Raw genomic sequence first — 22,945 nt, forward strand, 5'->3', positions numbered from 1 at the left:
ATTTAGGATAATTACATAAAACACTATCTTTTGTAAAAATTTTATATTTTTACGTTTATTTCTTTTTATATTTTTACAGTATTATATAAAAAAAATACAAATACAATAAAAAAATTTATAAAAATAACAGAAAAATAATATTCAAATAACAAAAAATAATATACAAATAACAAAAAATCAATAACAAATTCATAAGAGTACAATATAAACATACATCAAATGACTGCATTTTCTATAAATAAAATCATAAAAATTGTAAAAAAAAATATTTAAAATTTTGTACAACCATATTTTTGTAATTTTTTTTTGTTATTTTTGTGTATTTATGAAATAATCTCATACATTTATTATATATATATATATATAGAATGTGAGAAATGTTAGAAATTATCGGGGTCACAATTGTATATATAAAATGTGTGTTGGGTCATCATATAAATAAGGCAAATTTATGTGGTCTATTTTGGAATAAAATTTGTGACTTAAGGGCATGATTGTCATGATTTTAATATGTGGATACCCTAAGGACAATTTCTATTTTGATGAGGAGCCAAATAGAAATAGTCAATAAATATTACCAACAGTTTTATCTGTTGGTAATATAACGGTAATGGTCCCCAATTTGCAGTATCGTATCTTTTCATTTTCTTGAAACTCCATCATCAAGAGAAAAAGTTTACAGAGAAAGAACTCACTGCAAATTGGAAGATCATACCAATTGAAGATCATTTAAAGGTTGATTCTATGGACTCCGGTACGCTTCCGCTATTCCTTAATCTTATTGTTTAATTCTCATGAATTAATAAAGGTTATATACAGATTTACAATATTTCTAACAAGAAAAAGAGGGGAAAATTAAGTGAAGATAAATTAAAATATTATACAAAATAAAATATTAAAATAAGATATTTTTACAATTTTTAGGAAAACAAATAAAACTCCCTAAATTCAAATTTACTTTCTATTTTTATGATGAACATCTTATTAAAGGTTAGATATTCAATTACAATTGGATTAGATTTGATGTTAAAGTTAGATTCTAATTAGATTGGATCGGTTATTGGATATTAATCTCAAATCTAATTAAAAATCAATCTAATTTAATTATATTTAATATATATTACAAAAAAAATATTTATATATAATAAAATATTAAAAAAAAATAAAAATATATATTTTAATTATATTTTTACTGGTTATTTTTTTTTTGTATTGAATTTGTAATACTTGGTTGTTTGTACATCTATTTCATGATATTTTGTTTTATTTTATTACTTGACAATATTATTGTTTTAGATATTTTAAACTTTTCATTGCATTAAATTTGTAAGAATGATATCCTTATAAAATATCAAACTTAAATGAAGGGTGGTATATCGTTTTTAAGTATTTTTCTTCACGTTTTAAGTTAATATTAAAAATTAAGTGTATAATTAGATACCTAATTAAAAAACCTAAATAATCCAATTAGTAATTTGATTTGAATTTGAAATTTAATTGGATTGGATCAGATGATGATTTTTTTAAATCCATTTAATGACTGGACTGGATCGGATTATGAGAAAAATATTGGATTAGATTGAATGTTCAATCCTATCGATATTAGTGAAATTAAGTATCAAGTCTCATATAATTTTAAAATTTGCTAAAAAACACCGCATGTGTCTAACACTCTCCTCGGTGTCATATCGTTATTGGTATAATTAAATATCAAGTCTCATATAACATAAGAAAATAGCTTCTAGTAAATATCGCTAACTAATCGTGAAACACCACTTATAAAAAATGTTGAGCACTATAATGCCCAATAACAATACTCTATGATTTAATGTAATAATATTTATGGAATATTACTATGCCTCTCAATAATATGTAGCAATGCTCTCATTGTAACCTTTGAATATTTCAATGAACATTTCATAGCTAAAAAGAAAATTCTCAAATTAGTATGTGCCTAGTTTGAAAATAACACTTTTCATCATAATCTACAAAGGAAAACATATGCTCTTATAATGATCTTTACAACCTGTAATTTTCACAAAAAGCCCTGTTTTTTTTTTTTACTCAAAAAACCCCCAAAAAATTCTCTTAAGATACACACAAGAAAACCTTTATATCTACTTCAAAAATTACAAAAGTGAAAGAAGAAACTTATTAAGAAACAAAATGATGAGTATAGTCATGTAATAAACAAATTACTACACTTTTGTATCTTCTTTCACTTTAACTTCATAAACTTGAGGAGCAGTTATGACAGTTATGGTACCTTTGTCATCATAAATTTCATTAGTGTTCTGTAGAGGCTCCAATGAGTCTACAACATCTCTCATTAGGGGCCTCGCTTTCGGGTTTTTGTTCAAGCAATGGTAAGCCAACATGGCTGCCTTGTGAACTCCTTTCGTCGGGTAATCTTCTAGTCTCGGGTCTATGATGTTAAGCACTTTTTTCTTCTCTTTAAGCAAAGGAATAGCCCAATCTGTTAAGTTTTGTTCCCGAGCTGGACGCAACTTGTCTAACGATTTCCTTCCTGTTAAAAGCTCAAGAAGAACAACTCCGTAGCTGTAAACATCACTTCGGGGTGTTAGATGGCCTGCGAATAAAGACATTGTCTTGTTAGATTGATCTCGAAACATGTTTTCATTGTTAGTTCTGTGTTTAAGGTAATGACATTACCTGTCATGATATATTCTGGTGCAGCATAACCATAAGTTCCCATTATTCGAGTCGAAACATGAGAGTTGTCACCTTCTGGACCGTCTTTTGCAAGACCGAAATCAGAGAGCTTTGCATTGTAATCCTGTTCAAGAATTCAAAAGTAATTTCTTATGTTTAAGCGAATCGAACACTTTGGCTGTAATGGTTGACATTGCTTGCCTTGTGCCTTAATCAACAACCAAAATTCAATTAATCAAATAAATATAAAGTTCAAACTATAATCATTTAGGATTCGGGATTTGAGGGCCCAAGATACGAGCCTAGTCTGCCTTAGTCAAGACCGAGTCTGATTATAAGACCTCTATATATTGTTTCATTCAAAATGCTTAACACTTTCTCATCTATTAGAGGGCGAATCCATCAAACTGGATCAACCATTAACGAGTAATCCTAACGTGGGTGGATTTGGTCAAAGAACAAGTTAAACCAATAGTTTTCGATATGGGGAAGATTGAGATGCTAACCTGGTCCAGCAGAATGTTAGAGGTCTTGAAATCGCGATAAATGACAGGTTTTTCAGCTTCATGAAGAAAGGCAAGTCCTTTTGCAGCACCATAAGCAATCTTCATTCTTATTGACCATGGCAAAGGAAGCAACACTCCTGCAACAATCAAGGAAAGGCTAATCAGAGGTGATTTACACATTAGTAAAATTTTCGATACACAAACGCCTTTAGATTCGTCGAGAATTCAAGATACATCAAATGTTTTTTACATCAAAGTCAACCGAGCAAGAGCTCGTGATCTCAACGAGTTGAAAAACTCGAAAGAACATCATTTCCTTCCCCAAGTTTTACCTTTTACCTTTCTAATCCGAAAATGGTATCCAATTCAAGATGTTAGCCCTATTACATAACAAAAACCACTTTCTTATGATGTCAATCCTAAGAACATGGCATCATTCTAGGAAGAAAAACATCCCAAAATTTCATGACACAATAATAGCTAGCTCTACGAAAGTACTTACTCGAAAACAAATTGTTCTCCACACTTCCACGAGACATGTACTCGTAAATTAGTACTCGGTGTTCATCTTCGCAGCAATAACCAACAAGTTTAACCAAATTCGGATGTGAAAGCTGCCCCAAGAAAATAACTTCTGCCTAGAAACATACAAAAGCTCTCATTTTTAGTTACATTTTCATTGAAAACTCTGTTATGGAATCGAATATGAGACAGAGCATTTTTACCAGCCATTCTCTATGTCCCTGATGACTGTTATCTCCATCATGAACCTTTACAGCTACCGGAAGAGGTGTAAGGCCATCTCTTAAGTCCTCAGTTATAAACCCTTTATACACACTACCGAAACCGCCACCACCCAACATGTAATCTTGTCTAAAATTATCAGTCATTAACTTTAATTCTTTGAATGTGAATGCAATCAAAGGATTTGCTGCAGAATCGCGACGCAAGCTCTCAACTTCCTCGGGATTTGATGGTAGTTTTCTAACTTCTTTTCTCATAACTGAGGGACTATTGTCTTTGGATGACTCTGCAGAGTAAGATCAGATAACAAAAGAACACACATTTCAGTTCTAGCTAGTTATATAAACAAGTTCATTCTATTATGGTAAGAAAAAGTGGTAAAACTACAACAGAGAAATGTTAAAAGGCAACAGTGGTGCCCAATACTAGCACACCATCACGAGCTGTCTATTATTAGTTTAATTAAGTATCAGTGCCACATATTTTAATTTAATAACTATTATAAAACATCACTAGGTGATGCTAATTGCTTGGTGTGGCTATAATGATGCATAGAAAGCAAAACTAAAGTGGCAAGCTTTATGAATGGCTAAGCTTAAAAGTGGAAGAACTACTTATGACTTTGTAGCACTTAAATGCTCTGTTAAAACAATTGAAAAATGCTAAAAGGTAAGAGTGGTACGGAATACGAGTATCACTATTGGTTCAGTTAAGTATCAGGTTGTACATATCTTAATTCAATAATTACGATAGAATATCATTAACCATTCGCAAGATGCTACTTTGTAATCGTATTAGGTACTACTAGTGCCTTATTTTGTGTGGCTAAAGGTCCTTATTAATTTTTATTAATGATGCCTCTAAAGTATTAGAAAGCAAAACTAAAGTGGCAAGCTTTATGAATTTCTTAACTTAATAAAAAAAACTATCTTTATATCAAGCAAGTTCATTCTTTTAGTCTCATGTGTAAAAAAAAATGAAAAGTATTGTCCTTTTAAGAGATTTAAAGTAACAAAATTTCTTGGCTCCAAAGTACTAGGAAGCAAATCTTTCCTTTTTCTCCATTATAACAGTTAAACAAAGAAACTATCTTTACTTACACAGTTAGTAAAAATCACCACTTTGAAAGTTACTCCAAAGGCTATGAGAGAGTTCCATTCATACTTTATTTATTTTTTAGAGAACTACTAATTACAATCTCTTATTACATCTTTTTAGTTAATCACCACCCTTGAAATCACATGCCGAAATATTATTTTTATTGCGGTATTCGTTATAAATTCCTGTAAATTTTTGAAAAATTCCGAATAATTTATAGTACTGAAAATATAGTTCCTCATATTCCAGTTTACCATGCGTGTTCAAAAAACTTCAAACATATTTTTCGACACTATAAATTATTCAAAAAATTTTAAAAATTTACAGAGATGATGTTGTAAACATAACAAACACGACTATGAAAAGAAATTTGAAAAAAATATTCTGACATATATTTTCAAGTACAAAACTTGACTAAAAGATTGCAATAAGAAGTTGACGGTAGCACTTAACATTTCCTATTACAAGATCAAAGAAAAAGAGTGTTCATCTGAAAAGATATTTTATTCTTTTAAAAAAAAAACAAATTATAAGATAGACATAAAAGACAAGTCCAAAATCAGCCATATGTATTAAATTATGACCAAATATATTAGTAAACAATACTATTTATATAATCTAGAAGAAATAGGAAAAAAGTTTGACTTTAAAGAAAGGATATAATTTGATAAAAAAGAATAGTAGAGATAAGAGAGAGCGCACTATAATGAGGAGGACTACCCACTTAGCACATGAGAAAAAGTAAATGGACCACTATCATATTCATTAGTGGTCTCAAACAAAAAAGAAAATCTTTCTCTTCTTCTAATTGATTTTTGCTTACACAATAATAGGAGATTCTAAAGTGAACATTTTCAAACACTCTAAATTCTAATAAAGATGGTTTCTTTTATGAAATATAAGCATAACCCTTTTAGCTTAATTAACTATGATTATGTAGTTCACTATGATTATGATCATTTAAGATTGAGAAAACACAAACCCAAGTAAAAAAATCCAACTGTGGCAAAAACCCAACAATAAAAATCAAATCTTTTTAGTGTATCAAAAGTAAAGATCAAATTTTTATGAACAAAAAATTCAATTAGTAACTAACTTACCTGACTTTGCATTGGATGATACTCTGATAACTGAAGGTTCTCTTCTGCAACAACAACAATTCCCCATTTTTCTTTTTAAACCAAAATGAATAAGAAAAAGGTAAATAAAGAAAGAAAGCTTCAAAAAAGACTCCTAAGAGAAAACTTAAGAGAAAGAGTTTGCCATGGAAATGAAGCAAAAAAGATTGTATTTTTTTTGTTTATAAGAAAAGGGGTTTGAGTGGGAATAGAGAGAAAAGTAGTGGGAGAAAATGGTGATGTGGAAGAAGAGAAGATGAGAAAGTGTAAGAAAGAGAGAATGGAAAAATAAAAATGGATTCTTTGATGGTAATGTAATGATGAATGAGTTGGGAAGGAAGGAGGTGGAGGATTGAAGTGGACATTTGGCTCTTTTGCCATGGCAAAGAAAATGGGGTCCATTGTATAGTCCACATTTTTATTTATTTATATTTAAAGAAATTATTTTTATTATTATTGAAGAAAAATACATTCAAATCTCTTTCAAAAATGATAATTATTTATCCCACTATTATGTCTTCTTGTAGAAGCTTGATTCTCCATTTATTTGGAAAATAACATTGTTCAATTTCATTAAAATATGCAATGTCATATTAATATCATATAGTATATTTAGGTTTTTTTATTTTTACACTTCAAAATAGTTTTTTTTATATTTTACGAAATTCTACATAAAAATTCTTATTGCAACTAGCGCTGCAACCTAAATTGCAACAAAAAATCATATAAAAATCCCTACTGCAACTAGCGTTGCAACCACTTTAGAAACCCAAAACATAAATTTGGAAGAAAAAAAAATTAAAAAAACTACCAAAAACACACATAAAATTACAACTAAAAAAGACTAAAACCACATACATATATTGGTAAGCTAGACCGCCACACTTTAGCATTATGATAGCGTTAATTTGTGCAGAGAATTTTATCGTTTAACTTTAATAGTTGTTGATTTTAAGATGAAGTTGCTTATTTTACACCGTTGAGAATATAGATTATATGTTGTATAATTTTTTGAGTTTTTGAAATTTTGTATAAATATTACTATGAGAGACATATTTCTCAACTATTAAATTGGAATAAGTATAAAATATCAAATTATATTAATGAATGATTATATGTAATTTTTTGTCTCTATAATTTCAAGGAAAAACCAATTTTTTAAAAAATGAAGAAAGAAAAATGCATCCTTAATGTCATTTAATACTTAATAGTTATCCAACTAAATTTAATATATAATTAATATTAGAATTCAATTTTCAAAAAGTATATATTTTAAAATAAAATATATCAACAATAAGAGTTTAATTAGTGCATAACACCAAGTAATATCATCACTATAAATTCAATTTGTATGTGCATATGTTTATGGTATGGAGTGTTTTGGAAATAATATTTTTTGTAAAGATAGAATTATTAAAATATTATATATTGCAAAACAATATTTACAAAATTATTTTATTAAGAACATTTTTTCCATTATTTTGTTTCAAAATTAAAATTGGTTCTTTCTTTCTTTATTAGTGCGCATAGAAGGTGCATAGCATTTTCAATCTCTCTCTCTATATATATATATATTGTTTATATATATCATCTCTATTGTTGTTTGAATAATCCAATTGTTGGAAGCTTTCCAACAACCTCACCTAACATTCATTTGATTGATTAATAAGAGATCTTAAATTATATCTAAATATATATAATTGTGATTTACCACCAAATCTTGTTTAAAAATTATAATATGTACATATATATATATATATATACTAGGTGAATGTACGTGCCGAGCCACGTATTGCTAGTTTTATTTAAGATTTTGGTCTTTTTAAGATTTTGAATGTATTTTATTTTTAAAGATTACAAATTTTTTGTTTAAAAAAATTAAATATTTATATTTGAAATATTATTTAATAATGTATTAAAAATAATATTATTGTAATTATAAAATTGTAAATAAATTTATTATTGGAGTAGTAGATTATTCTATTTAGTTCTTTTTTTAACATAGCATTGTAATGTAAGTTTATATCTATAAATATTCTGTAAAGTGTTAATATTATATAAACATCTCCATTTATAAAGCTAAAAAGTGGGTCAATGACAGAAGTGGTATATCTGCAATCACACAAAGATAGAAGTGGTATTTCTGCTTCCTATGCTTATCCAGAGAAAACATGAGATAACGTGAGGTTAACTTTAATATATAAAGATTTTTCTTTTTTAAAAAATAAATAAAAAAAAAATATTAATATTCTCCCAAGATAGGTTTGTTAGAGAGATATGTGGCTAAGATGATTTTTTTTAATTTAAAAAGAGATTATTAATATTTAAAAGATTGTTTAATTTTTTGGGTTTAATTATTGGGTTTATTTGTTAACGGGAGATCAAACCTAATCGTTAAATTTAATAGAATATTCTTTTAAAAAAATTTTAAGTATATTCTGTTAAACCAAGAATTGCCGTTAGATAAGCACTTTTAATATATAAAGATATAAATTACACCACCAAATGTTGGTACCCTCTAAACTCTAAACTCAATTCTTATTTTATTCATGCATGTATAGTGATTTTCTAACTGCATTCAAGAATGGAGGCAGTTTTTAGATTTTTGTGAAGTTTACATTTTTTTTAATTAAATATCACTTTTAGTTATAATAAAAATAATTTGTAACTAAATAATTATATTTAAATACAACTTGTTATCAATTTATTTTAGCTACAACACTTATTATATGACTAAAAATATTTATGAGTTACGAAAAGGTTATAATATTCATAATTATACTCTTAGAACTCATTTGATAGGTTGTATAAAAATGGCATTATATTAAATAAGAAACACTATATTTGGATAAAATTTTGTATTGTATTAATTATTACGACCATAAATTTTAATATAATGTGAATTGTATTATATAATACATAACAAATGACCTGTATTAACATGTATTATAATATTGACAAAGGGTATAGGGTTAGGGACCTAGATCTCGACCCTAGTCAGGAAGCCTGGACTCAGATAATGACGTTGACTCGGACCGTAGACAAGGTCTGAGGTCTAGGTTTTGGGCTGGGGTTCGGGTAGGAGTTTGTGGCCCGAGGTCGGAGATGGGATCCAAGTCTAGGACCGAGGTCGGGGTTTGGAGCTGGGGTTCAAGTAGGGATTTGTGGCCCGGGGTCAGAGATGAGATTCGAGTCTAGGATCGGAGTTGAGGTCGAGTTTATGGTAAAGATAGTATAATTTTATATAATTTATTAATACAAGTCAATATCAAACATTTTATTGTATTAAATAATATTAATACAATGCAATTCAATTCAATACAATACTCTATATAATACAATATAATACAAAACAGTATACAAAACAGTGTACCAAACAAGTCCTTAATCACAAACTTTTAAGTAAGAATATAGAATTCATGATATTTTTTAGCCACAAGTTTTATAAGTAAAAAATTATTATGGTCCATAAAGGTCGTGATTTAGTATAATTTTCATATTAGTTGTTGTGAACAACTATTAAAATATTATTTTATAAATATGTTTTTCTTTAAGAAAAAATATTAACATAATTAAGTTTTATTAGACTCATTCATTTCTACCATATATGATTGAATTAGTATTAGTAATTAAGCTATATATATACTCTTTTCAAAAGGGTCAATTAATTATTAATTTTAAATGGTATATATTATATATAAAGAATTTTTGGATTAAAGTGGTTTAAAAGGAAAAGCAATAAAAGATTAAGATGCTATCATGGAAAATAATTAAGGAGAAATTAATGTCAACTACTTAGAAACAAAAACTAGTGCTTTCTTTTCGATCTAGTATATATATCAATTAATTTAAATTTTCCACCTACTATACTCTCACACACACATATATATATATAAATTCCTTTTCAATATAAATATAAATAAATAAATAAAAATAGAGAAAATAAGAAGAAAAATACTTTACTCCTACTTAAACTATCATTTTGCAATATGTGCTTTAAGACATATCCATCATATATGTCTTCATTTCACATTTGATCACCACAAACACATTTTTATATTCATCATATTAACAATGAGTGTATACATATAATATATTAATTCAATGTATGTAACATAATGTAATGTATTAGAATAATTAAGTACTAGCTAGTCTAAGTCTTGGTCTTCTCTTCTATATAATTTCAATATGAACCAAACTAATTTCAACTAGGAGTCAATGTCACATTTGATCATATAATTTTCAATTTATTTGACTCATTATATTATATATTACTTATAACAATAATGGGTATTTTGCCCTGAAATTCTTATAGTATTAAGTTTATACCTTATGTTATAGGATAAGTTGAGAATTACATTTTTTTTTATTACATATTAACTAAATATAACTGTAAATTAATTTTAATTAATAAATACCCTCTTTTATAATCAAAATACTAAATATAATCTCACATAATTTATTAAAATTAGAATCCCTAATAACACACATAATAGGAATATGGCCTATAAAACTAGATATAAATTAAAAAAATAATTAACGAAATATAAAAATTAAAATCAAAAAAATAAAAAGTGGGTATATAGAGTGTAATTTCCTCTATATTATACAACTCGTTAATAATACCCATCAAAATATAATTTTACAGTAACCAGTCCTTCGATACTATTTTATTCAATTTTATCTGAAATAAGTAAAGTAGTGAATGATAGTTAATAAATTAATGCAAATTAAATATCCATTAACTATTTTTACATTAATGAATAATAAAATAAAATACTTTTTTATATATAAAAATTTATATTTTTATTTTTAGCTTTTTAATTTTTAAAATAAAAAAAGTGAAAGATATTTAATTTGCATTTATATATTAATTATTTTTTACTTTGCACTCGTTCAAGATAAAATTTGATAAAATATGTATGATAGAATGACTACATTATGTAAAAATTATATTTCAAAAATATTATTAACCAAGTGTATATTATAAAAAGCATAGCTTGATAATATAAAAAGTTCAACAACAAAAAAATACTAATTATTCTACTTATAATTAGATATAAATTAATTATTAATATATAAGATATATGATAACTTTGAATTGGCATTTCTCACACGATGGATGTGATATTATATATTATTAATAATTATTGCTTATCTTGACTTGTATTAATACCTAAATTAATCATCAATTTTATATTCCTAATTATAAATTTATAAACTCTTGTGCAATTTTATTTAATCCATTTTATTGTATAGGTTGATCACTATATCCTCATCTTTTTCTCTTAAGCTACTCCCTTTCTCTCATTCTTCTTTCTCTCTTATTTATATCTCATCTTTCAAACTTTAAAAATAATTTATAATCATATCAAAATTTAAATGAGCCTAAAAAATATCATTGTGATCTATTTTTCAATGTGAACATATCAAAATGTAGAAAACATATATTTTTTCGCTATTTTTAAAAAAGAAACCATTTGGTTACTAATATAATGATTGATTACTGTTATATATATTTTTTAATCTTAGTTAACATTTATTTTAGAATTTTACTCTTTTTTTTTTCTTAGATTATACTAGACCTAAAATATTTAATGATCTGATCTGATCCAAAAAATACTAGGTCTAAAATATTAGATAAACTCAAATTAAATCAATAAATATATATGAAATACATCCAACGGATAGAACTGATCTAATTCAACATCCAATAAATGTTGGATCGATTAGATGACTGAAATTAATTGGATCAGATCATATGATAAAATCTAACATCTAATATATAATTGAATCGGATCTGGATAAACCTAAAAATATTGGACGTAGTCCAATAAATACCCCTAGGTGAAAATATCTAATCCAATTCACATTTTATGTATAAAATAATAATTTTAAGTTACCATATATTTGCTAAAAAAAGTAGGGGTTTTTACATTTTTACACTTCATAACCATTTTGCCCCAATTTTCCCACAAACCTACACATTTATTTCTAAAGAACATAAATCTATTATCTTTAAAATTATATCTTAATTATGTGACGATGTGAAATAATTTGAGTACGATACTTATAAAATTATATATTTAAATTAAATTTTATTTAAAAATAAATTTAATTAATGTAGAAAGTGGGCTTTTTTTTTGGATTATTTCAGAAATACCCAAAAACTATAAAAATTTTACGTTTTTATGGAATATTTTTTTTTTTACATTTTACGTTTATTTTTTCTTACAAACCGTTATTAATATACTGTAAGGAAACATGAAAACAAAGTTAGTTTCCTTTTAAAAATCACAAATTTGTAAAATTTATAAATGAAAAAAAAATCTGTAAAAATATATAAAAAAGTGTTTTTTTGTAAAATTTACAGAATATAGTTTTGTTTTTTTAAATAATTATTCTTTAGAATAAACTAAATAAAACTAATATATGAGAAATATAGTTTAGAGTAACCGGTTATAGTTTAGGACACTTATAAAGTAACCAATTATTATTATTATTATTATTATTATTATTATTATTATTATTAAACAAGAACTCTATCAGGATGAACTTCCAACCAAGAATTTGTCCCTCAACTCTTGTCCTAAGTAAATCGATGCCCAATTAAATCCAAATCAACTCAACCACAGTCTTGTATTGTACTTTTAAATGCATCAATAATCTAAGGGAAACTTACAAAAATACTGAAATTTGAAATAACTTTTACAAAAATAGTCACACTGAAAAATTTTCAAAAATACTGTGTTTTTATAACATACCAGTAGAACACAAAATAGTACAACTCAAAACAATAGTAGAACAACTAAAAAATACCAGTAAAAACTTAACACAGTATACTGCAGTATGAAACTTATAAAAAAACACAGTAAAAAAGTAAAAAATACCGCCTGACAATATTTTTGTAAAAAAAATAGCAAAAGTTAATATACCATGTAAATTTTCTTAATCTAATTCGAATAAGAAAGACTCCCTTTTTTATCCTCATGAGATAAAATATTATTCAAGTCTCCAATCCCACACCACGGAAGGCTCGAAGCTTGCAAAAGAGACCGAAGTTGATCCCAAGAAACAGAATTTAAATTGCGAATTAGGCTCCCATAAAAGCCAGTGAGACGCCAAATACCTTGTTCCAAGAAAACAATCTCAACATATACATAGTTACTAGTATATCGAAGCAAATTAACATAACTACCATTACGCCACAAAAGCGCAATACCACCACTACAGCCACAAGAATCAATAGCAAAAAGATCATCCAACCCTAAAGAAACACGAACTCTTTCAACCACTTTCTTACGACTAAATCAGGTTTTTTTTGAACCACAAGATTCTTAAGGAATTCACGTAATAATTTGTTAAAAGTAAAAGTGATGATGAATTGAAATTTGTTCCACATGACAATCCATATATTCAAGATATTAAATTGACAATGATACTACTTACACTATTACGTAATCTATAGTATATAATTATAACCCCATTGAGAACAAAATAACATATGTAGAGCAAGGGGTAGAGAAACGCATAAAAAGCAAATTTCCATGGAGGATACTTGGTCTCCAATGGCATTGTGGCTCTTGTAGAGAACATGTAAGCCACTATTGATGAAGCAATGGATCCAATAGTTAGGCAAATGACAATGGGCAAGAAATAGAGGGATGTTGATTTCGGAAATTGTCTTTTAACAGTTGTATTGTAGAGCACTGATACAAATGTGAGCAATACCGACGCTGATGATAAACCGAAACTAGATGAGTTAAAGGTGATGAAAAATTTGAACCATGATTGTTCTTGTAAGATGGCCATGCCCTCGTCGTTGAATCCACCGGGAATTTGGATACCCGCCGCAAATGTGATGCTTGCTACGATTGTTGCTACAATTAAGTTGACATTAACAATTTCATTGCTGAAATGTAATCCTCTTTCTCCAATATTAATGTTGCATTGTTGTTGTTTATGTTCAAATGAAACAACCATCTCTTTCTCTTCTTCTTTCTCTTTCGGTTTATCGCCATTGACATCGTGTACGCTTTCCAAACTCGTTTTATAGCAACGCAAATCTCTTATCAAATCAACAATCTGCAAAAAAAATGTGTTCAAATCAAGAATCAATGTACTATCCATGCTTAGAAAAATGGAAGCCCAAAGTGACAAAAAATTATGACTCCCCTAATAGATTTTGGCACATAAATTAAATGTAAAAATATTTGACCCAGCATGAGCTATTCCACTCATAATCACTTATTTTTGAGATAAAATCTCATAATTTTTGTCAATAGATACCCGAAAAATTTTCATATAAAAATGTTATATAATTAATAAATATATTTATATATATAGGGATACAATTTTGTCCCGCAGTGTAATTTCACGGAATGTATTCCGTGGTACATTAGATGGGTCTCAGGGTACGTTACCATTTTTTAACCCTAATTGCCCCTAAATCAACCCCAGCTCTCAGATCAAAAAACTTCCTTATCTAACGGCTGCCGTACATCACGGGACAAAATCGTGTCCCTATATATATATATATATGAGTAGCTTAACTTGGTCAAATGGTAAAGAGACTTGGCATTTCACATTGGGTTAGTGATTTTTTTTTTTTTTTATTTAAGCGTTTATATATTACCATCATGTTTTACTGGGACTCGAACCTAGGACCTCCAACACACTCACACCCACCTATGGCCACTTGAGCTAGCCTCAAGTGGTTACGGGGTTAGTGATTCGAATCCTATATTGTAGTGCTATTAACATCTACATATCTATATATTTAGGAAAGCATAAAAGTAGTTATGTGACATTTTATATTCTTTTCATTTTATTTTATAAATTGTCATAGTTTTATATTATGTCTTAAATAGAAATAAAGTTACATTCTTTACTAAATTTACTTTTGTCCCACATTATTTAGATAGTATATTGTTCTTTTAAATATACTATAAATACATTTTTTCTATTATCATTTTTATTCATTTCAAAATTAATATTTTTTTTTTAAGTAATTATTAAATGAGTCTTACCAAAAACTAGCATTCATTTCAAAAAATGATAATTAATTGATTGATTTAACGTTATTAATTTAATTTAACCGTTTATAACTTTAACGGAAAAAATAAAAGAATAATTAAATAACCACATTTAATATAAGAAACATAATAAAACTTACGTGAAATTCGACTTGGCGAAAATAGATATCAATGGCCGTCATCTTCTCGTTGTTAACTGCAGCTTTATCTAGTACTCTACGATGGTCATAATTGAAGACTACTTTATTATCTAGTAGTCTTCTATTGTCATAATTGAAAATTACTTTATCTAGTACTCCACAATGTCCATAATTGAAGAATACTGATACCATTATAGAACTTCCAGTAAGAGCAGCAAGATGAAAGCAAGTATTTCCATCTTTGTCTTTCCAATTGATAATGTAATTACATTCTTTAAAAGAAAGCATTCTCTCTACCAAAGATGTGTGTTTACTCTTCACAGCAACATGTAGAGCCGTTCAATTTTTCTTGTCCAATAACTCGAACATCTTGTACCTATATAATCCCGATCCATTTTTTAATGATTGTAATGCTTTGATAGAATCATTCTTGGCCGCAATGTGAAGGGGAGACATGCCTTTGTTGTCTTGAATACAACAAATTAAGGAGTGTTTAGACAAAAACTTATTCACCAAATGGAACTCATTCAAGTGTGCTGCATAATGAAGAGGAGTCCATCCATGCTCATCTTTCCCTTCTAAAATATTATTGCCATATTTTTCTAACAGCTTCTCAATCACTCCATCACCTATATATATGTACAGTATGATTATTAATAATTTAGTAGGGAAATTTTTGTATTTTACAATAATAATATGTAACAATTTAAATGAAAATATATATTTCTTTTTAACAAATATATATCCTAATAATAAAAAGAACACATACTCAATTTAATTAATAGGTTTAATCAATTAATTAAATTTATGTATATTTGTCCCACATTACGTAATAAGGGTGTTTGTGGTACGGATGGTGTGAGTTGTAATATTTTTTTAAACCAAACCACATATACAGTTTTTATAATTTCTCAAACCGCAACTGTACTGCAAAATCTTAAAATCACAAAAATTACACTGCAAAAATGCGGTGCGGTTTACACTATCATCATTATTAAACAATATAATGAAAATTCAAAAATTAATCTAATAGAGTTTTAACAATACAAAAAAATCTTATTAAAATTTAAACATCATAACATATACTAATCATCAAGTCATTATATTAAATTGTCTCTAAAAAAAATAATGCAGTATTTTCTAATATATAATGCGGTACAGTTTAAACTGCAATCATTAAATTTCAAACTGCAAACCGCATCGCACCGCGCGAATTGGTAAAAATGCTAACCACAATCGCACTATAAATAATTTCAAACCATATTTTTTATGCATTGTGGTGCAGTGCAAATAGTTTGTGCGGTATAACGGTTTGATGAACCCCATAGTATGTAATTTCTATCTAGCAAGCCATTACTTTTGATTGATTAAATCTTTAAAAAAAAAAATTAATTAATATTGTCGTACCTTTGATCTTAGGATTTTTACCCTTGTTGCGAATAACAGCTGCATGCATAACATTCAAACCATTCCTTCCAGACCAACTACCCTTCTCATCCAATAATATTCCTCCCACATTTTCAATTTTACTTAAAATGTGAGAAGCAATTTCATAAAGCTCTCTATCGATAGCCAAGAACAACGGTGATTCTCCGTCTTCATTATTCGAATTAACTAAACTCGAATCTTTTTCAAGTAAAAACTTAACAATATCCAAGTTTAGATTCTTAACAGCTTCATGCAACACCGTATTTCTCGTCTTATTTGGCTTTCGTAATAGATTAATATTCATGTTATCTACGATGAGTTTTACAACCTCAAAATTCCCTAACATTACAGCAACATGCAAAGGTGTGTCACCATTATCTTTGTTGTCGTTCTCAATTAGATCTGGTGATGAACTTAAGAGATTTTGAATCTGGTCTATGTCGTCGGACTTCACCGCGTTGAAAAAATTCAAGATCTTCTCATCATTAGAACATTCACCATCTTCTATAGAAATCGACTTCATCTGAATATATATATATTTAAACTTATTTTACTTGCTAGTAAACATCACGCGCTTTGCGGCCGATATATATTTTAAATTATATATAAAAATAAATTGTGTATTTTAATTAATAATAATTACTTAATAAAATTATATTAAAACTTTAACTTTACTATTAAAAAATTTGTGACATAAATACTTAAAATATTAAATTTGTTGCTAAAAAATAACATAAATTCTCATTTATGGTTTAATTTTTATTTTGATGTGTATGTTAAGTTTTGAGTTTGAATTTTATTGTATATATATATATATATTTAAACTTATTTTACTTATTTTATTTATAAATAAATTTAAAACTAAATTAAATTTTATATATTTATAAAATATAACTGTATTAGATTAATTTTTTATTATTTAAATTAATAATTAGGTAATAGCAAATTTGATTTTATATACTTAAAAAATTAAAAAAATTTATTATTAAACCAAAACTTTTCAAAATAAAAAAACTATGACATTTTTATTAAAACCCCAAAAATACCCCCTCACAATTCAAACTCATTCTCTCTCTTTCCCTCAAACTCTCTTTGCATCATCTCTCTCTCTCTCTCTCTCTCTCTCTCTCTCGCATCCCACAACCGCCCACCCTCACCACCACCTCCGACCTCCGACCACCCGCACCAACACCCTCGACGGCCCCTCTCTCGGACCACCCAAACTTCGCACCCCTCGGCCCCTCTCTTTTCCTCTCTACGATCGCAAAAAACCAAAAAAAAAAAAAAAAAAAAAACATACGAGTCAGATGGTCGGACCATGGGTCTGACCAATCGGACCCCCCTCTCTTCCTCTCTCGAAATCGCAAAAAAAAAAAAAAAAAAAAACATGCGGGTCCGATGGTCGGACCGGTATATTTTGCGATTTGAGGCAGAAGAGTGGGAGTCGATGGCTCGGACCATGAAGTCCGATGGGTCGATTGGTCGGACCATGGGGTCGACCATCGGACACAGGGAATTTTTTTTTTTTTTTTTCGATTTCGAACGGAGGAAGAGAGAGAGATGAGGTTGAGTTAAGAGAGGGGTATTTTTGGGTTTTAGATAAAAGTGTCATATTTTTCTTAGTTTGAAATGTATTGGTTTAAGAATAAAATATTAAGGTTTTTTAAGTATAGAAAATCAAATTTCCCTTCTGATATCACTACGAAAAAATCTTACTTTTATTTACAAAACATCAATATTATGTTGTGACTAAAATGTCTATGGCTAATTAAAGATATTAATTAGTCACAAAAATTACAATTTGTTGTGACTAAAAATTAAATTAGTAACAACTTGTATCTAAATGTTATGTTTTAGTTGTAAGTAATTTTTTGTTGTAACTAAAAATTACATTTAGTCACAAAAAAATTATACTGTGACTAAAAAATTATCAGTAAAGATAGTTATTTTTCGTAGTATAATACCTAATTAATTGTAAATGTGGCATGGATAGCAAGGCCCAGGCCCGGCCATGGGCATAGGCGGGCTAGGCCTGTGCTTAGGGCCCACCCAGCTCAGGGGCCCAAATTTTTTTTTCTTCTTTTAAAATTATATATTTTTTTTACCAATTTTGAAAAATACCACATTTTTTCTAACATGAGGGCCCAAATTTTTTTTTTCCCCTATGGCCCACTTTGTTTCAGGGCCGGCCCTGGCAAGGCCTGAATATGCATGTGTATACGAATATTTACAATTATAAGCAAAACAAAACTTGAGGAATTTGGCCCAAAAAAAATTAATTTTTAAGATTAAATATAATAGAATGTATAATTTAAATAGTATTACTGCTAATTATTCCATTTTAATATCAAATCTGTAATGTAAGAGTCCTAAATGTAATACTATGGAAACTTAATAATATAATTTGAATAATATAGTCAATGTATATAATTATGGTTTACCATCAAATAATGACTAACATATTAAAACTAGTAAATACTAGGCCACCATTCAGCTGAGGTTGTTTGTAAGAACTTTAAATTTTATATAAATATTAATTAAACAATAAAATTATATTAAATAAATTAAAATACATTTTTATGTATAATTTTTTTAAAAAATGTTTATTGAAAAAATGATAACATTATATAGAAAACTCTAAAAAAAATTCATACAATTATTTATATAAAAAAAACACGCAAAAAGAAATATTTTTAAAATAATTGTAATTATCATCGTAGATCATTTGTAGACAGTACTATTATATTTAAATTTGATGTCCGTAATTCACAATTTCACTCTTATTAATCACTAGTTACTACATTTAAATTTGATGTCATTACCGTAATTTACTTGTACATAAGTGAATCATTTGTTATTTAATTAAGTGAATCGTTAGTTATTATATATAAAATTAATACTCTTTGAGTTTTGATATGTTCTAAATCATATTTCATGAACTTTTAAGGTTGTTAAAAATCTCTAATAAACTATTAAGATTGTTGGATTTAAAGATTTTTGTCTAATTTTAGTAAGGAATGTCTAACATGGATAAAAATTGATAAGGCATAATTTGATACTTGTCAAAATTCGATAGACGTGATTTGTTAGATATCAAAGTCTGGAAAGTATAATTTAGTACATGGACGATCACTGGATTAGTAATAAAATTGAATGAAATTAGATAAAAATCTTTAAATCTAACAATTTCAATAGTTCCGGGAGAATTTTTAACAATCAAAAAAGTTCAATGAGCATAATTTAGTACATTTTAAAGTGAATAATTATTTATTTAAAATTTTTAATTAATTAATCATCTCTATTTTTTTCGATAAAATTAATGCTATCTATAAAATAAAGTAGAATAAAAGAATAAAAAAGAGAATTAAGAGGAGAATTTAAAGTAAAATAAAAAAATTATAAAATGTGAAAATTAAGAAGAAAATAAATAGAGATATTTGAAGCAATTCTTAACACTTACCTCACTGATTTCTGACTTTATTGAATTTTTGGGCAAGAGTGCTTGGCAGCTAGTGAAATTCTGATAATAGAGAAGAAAAGACTTTTCAAAGAAAAAAAGAGAGAAGAAAAGAAATGGTAGGCAAAATAATTCATTGAGAATTTGTTTGACAGCCCATAGAAATCCAATCCTAATACCTAATAATAACAAAAAATAATTTCAATTTGTGGTAAAATCTCTTTATTTTTTAATTCTTATATATTTAACCCTCTTATTTTTATTTAGTGGTAAAATTCTCTTAAATTTATAATTCTTTGTAAATTTGAGGGGTCAGCTTAATATTATCATTAAACATCAACTGGATAAGCACTCTGTATATGTGATAGTAAAATCTCGAAACTAACAAAGTGATAATTTTAATTAGTATTTAACAGTTATAACTAACTGACATCTCAAATTTACAATGAAAAGTAAACATATAAAGAGATTTTGTCAAAAAAAAAAATTAAAAAAGGTTAAATACTTATAAATTAAAGTATAAGAGAGTTTCGCTACAAATAAACCATCATAATAATAATAATAATAATAATAATAATAATAATAATAAAGGGAGTTGAGCATAATTGGACAATATTGTCATATATGGATAAATGTAAAAATATTAAGTGATATTTAAGAACATAGGTTAATTCACTCATTACAAATTGATTTTGAGATAGAATCTCGTAACCGACATCATTCTTTCTATGTATGAATCAAACTATTTAATAATGAGAAATACAAATGTAGAGGAATTGCATTGTGTACCTGTGTTATGCTTGACTGACTCATTTCCATGGCGTCTAGAATTTGTGGCCTCAATACACAACATTAGAGAACACTAAAACTTGTAGATGTGGTTTTTCCAACACATACCAACTCTCTATTTAACATCAAATAGTTAAACATATTGCCACTTGGAGACAAAGCTGATTGACTTCTATGTCAATGCACTCAATTTTTGACAGTTAATTCATTTTTGGCTGTTGGGGGACTAAACAAAAATTAGTACTTTTCTTTCATATATAGAAAATGAAATATAACGAAATGGAAAGTATATTACTATTAGTACTAAGGATGCACAATTTTTCTTTCGGGATGGCCTCGCGAGGACTTGCCCTTAGGAGGTGGCAATTCATGTTCACGAGTTGAATTCGTATCGTATCGAGATCCATGTATAACAGGTATATACTCGATCCTAACACGACCTGTTTGATAATGGTATCAGAAAATGAAACCCGAACACGATCCATTTTTTAATGGGTTGATACGGCAAGACCCGTGTAACCTATTTATAAGCATATTTTATTTAGACATGTGAACCAATAACACGTTTATGAAGTATGCAACACGTTTAACTAGCTAGGTTGCTAACGAGTCAATTTGTTAGTCGTATCAACCTGAACACGACCCGTTTATTAATCGGGTTACACGAGTCAACTCAAACATTTAAGGTAAACCCAAATTCGCTAAATCTTGCGCGGGTTTCGAGTTGTGTTATTGGGTCTGACCCGTTTTGTCGACCCTACCCCTAATGGGACGGGGATTCTTTGTCTAAATGGGGAACGAGATAGGGACGGAGATTATTTTTTGTTCCTGAATATTAAATGGGACGGAGACGGAGATTACACTCCCCGCCTTGAGGGGGACCCGATTAATATATTATTATCTTTTTATTAATATTTATATTTTATAATGTGTTTGTATTTTTTTTGTATATTAGTATTACTTTATAATTTTGTAAGTAGTGTTTTGTATACTAATTAGTATATTAAAATAATAAATAATGTATAATATTTTAATTTTTTTTATGTAATTTAATATATTTAAACATTTTAGGTGCCGTTTGGTAACAGTTTTGTTTTCTAATTTTTTAATCACAAAATGGAAGTGAAATTTTTGTTTTTAAAAATTTTGTTTTTGAAAAATAAAAATGCGTTCTGTAACTACTTTTGTTTTTCAATTTTAAAAACAGAAAACAAAAGTGTGTTCTGTAAAATTTATTTTTATTTTTATTTTTTGATTTTATTTACGTCGAGTTTAGGTCCGGGACCGAATTCAGGTTTAGGTCAGAGGCCGGGTTCAGCACCAGGGCCGTGACGGGATTTGGGTCCGGGTCTGATCGAAGTCTAAAATATTGATTAAGAAAAAAAATTGTTTAAAAAAAAATATTGAAATGACTTTTTTTTTTGTTTTTAAAATTTTGATTCTCAATTAAAAAATTAAAAAGTAAAAACAATTTATAGAACATATTTTTAAAAAATATTTTCACTTTTTCAATTTTAAAAACAAAAAACTGTTTAAAAAATTTTTACCAAACGTCACCTTAAATTTTTAAAATAATCTTTACTTTTTATATTAGGAGATTTCTTGTCCCGTCCTCGTCGCGTCCCCGATGAAGAATAAGCAAGAATTGGGCGGAGATGGGGATTACAATTTTTAACAGGGATGGACACTGTGGAGCATTCTCTGCCAATTTCGCGCTCCGTGTGCATCTCTAATACACTTAAGTATTAGATCTCATTTAATTTAATATAATAATTTTTATAAAAAAATATTAATCAATCACAAGATAATACATTTAAATAGTATTAGACACTTCTGGTATCTTATAATAATGTCCTTTCTACTATTATTAATTGAAAAAATAATGGAAAATATTAGAAAAAAAAAAACGAAAAAATGATATGGCTTGACTTATATGTTTTTCATTAATTTTTCGATG

General features: G+C 27.5%; 2 protein-coding genes across 3 annotated transcripts; both read right to left on the bottom strand.

Moving 5' to 3' along the window:
• Positions 1 to 1,946: 1,946 nt before the first annotated feature.
• LOC115695675 (probable serine/threonine-protein kinase PBL16) lies at positions 1,947 to 6,510 on the bottom strand. Its single transcript, XM_030622736.2, has 6 exons — positions 6,122 to 6,510; positions 3,905 to 4,209; positions 3,682 to 3,817; positions 3,180 to 3,316; positions 2,674 to 2,797; positions 1,947 to 2,590 (listed from the first exon to the last, which is right to left on the bottom strand). Exons 1-6 carry the CDS (start codon positions 6,186 to 6,188, stop codon positions 2,199 to 2,201), a joined length of 1,161 nt encoding a protein of 386 aa, XP_030478596.1. The 5' UTR covers positions 6,189 to 6,510; the 3' UTR covers positions 1,947 to 2,198.
• A 6,495-nt stretch (positions 6,511 to 13,005) lies between these two features.
• Positions 13,006 to 21,192, bottom strand: LOC115694715 (uncharacterized). Of its 2 annotated transcripts, none has more exons than XM_061117669.1 (4): positions 20,989 to 21,024; positions 20,203 to 20,262; positions 15,315 to 15,943; positions 13,006 to 14,224 (listed from the first exon to the last, which is right to left on the bottom strand). In XM_061117669.1, the coding sequence occupies exons 3-4, from the start codon at positions 15,600 to 15,602 to the stop codon at positions 13,556 to 13,558; spliced, it is 957 nt and encodes a 318-aa protein (XP_060973652.1). In that variant the 5' UTR covers positions 15,603 to 15,943; positions 20,203 to 20,262; positions 20,989 to 21,024; the 3' UTR covers positions 13,006 to 13,555. The 2 variants fall into 2 exon arrangements, with proteins under 2 accessions (XP_060973652.1, XP_060973653.1); XM_061117670.1 differs by lacking the exon at positions 13,006 to 14,224 and adding an exon at positions 16,722 to 17,265 and having other exon boundaries at positions 15,525 to 15,943; positions 20,989 to 21,192.
• Between the last annotated feature and the right edge of the window lie 1,753 nt (positions 21,193 to 22,945).

Source organism: Cannabis sativa, chromosome 6 (assembly GCF_029168945.1).
Source record: "Cannabis sativa cultivar Pink pepper isolate KNU-18-1 chromosome 6, ASM2916894v1, whole genome shotgun sequence".
Lineage (NCBI taxonomy): Eukaryota > Viridiplantae > Streptophyta > Magnoliopsida > Rosales > Cannabaceae > Cannabis > Cannabis sativa.

Excerpts from the sequence above, each read along its gene's own strand:
- LOC115695675 (XM_030622736.2), bottom strand. The coding sequence starts at position 6,188 with ATGGGGAATTGTTGTTGTTGCAGAAGAGAACCTTCAGTTATCAGAGTA. Across the intron at positions 2,798-3,179 it reads CTAACATTCTGCTGGACCAG|GATTACAATGCAAAGCTCTC; the intron begins GTTAGCATCTCA and ends ATTCTTGAACAG. Across the intron at positions 2,591-2,673 it reads ACCAGAATATATCATGACAG|GCCATCTAACACCCCGAAGT; the intron begins GTAATGTCATTA and ends CTTTATTCGCAG.
- LOC115694715 (XM_061117669.1), bottom strand. The coding sequence starts at position 15,602 with ATGCTTTCTTTTAAAGAATGTAATTACATTATCAATTGGAAAGACAAA. Across the intron at positions 14,225-15,314 it reads TTCGCCAAGTCGAATTTCAC|ATTGTTGATTTGATAAGAGA; the intron begins GTAAGTTTTATT and ends TTTTTTTTGCAG.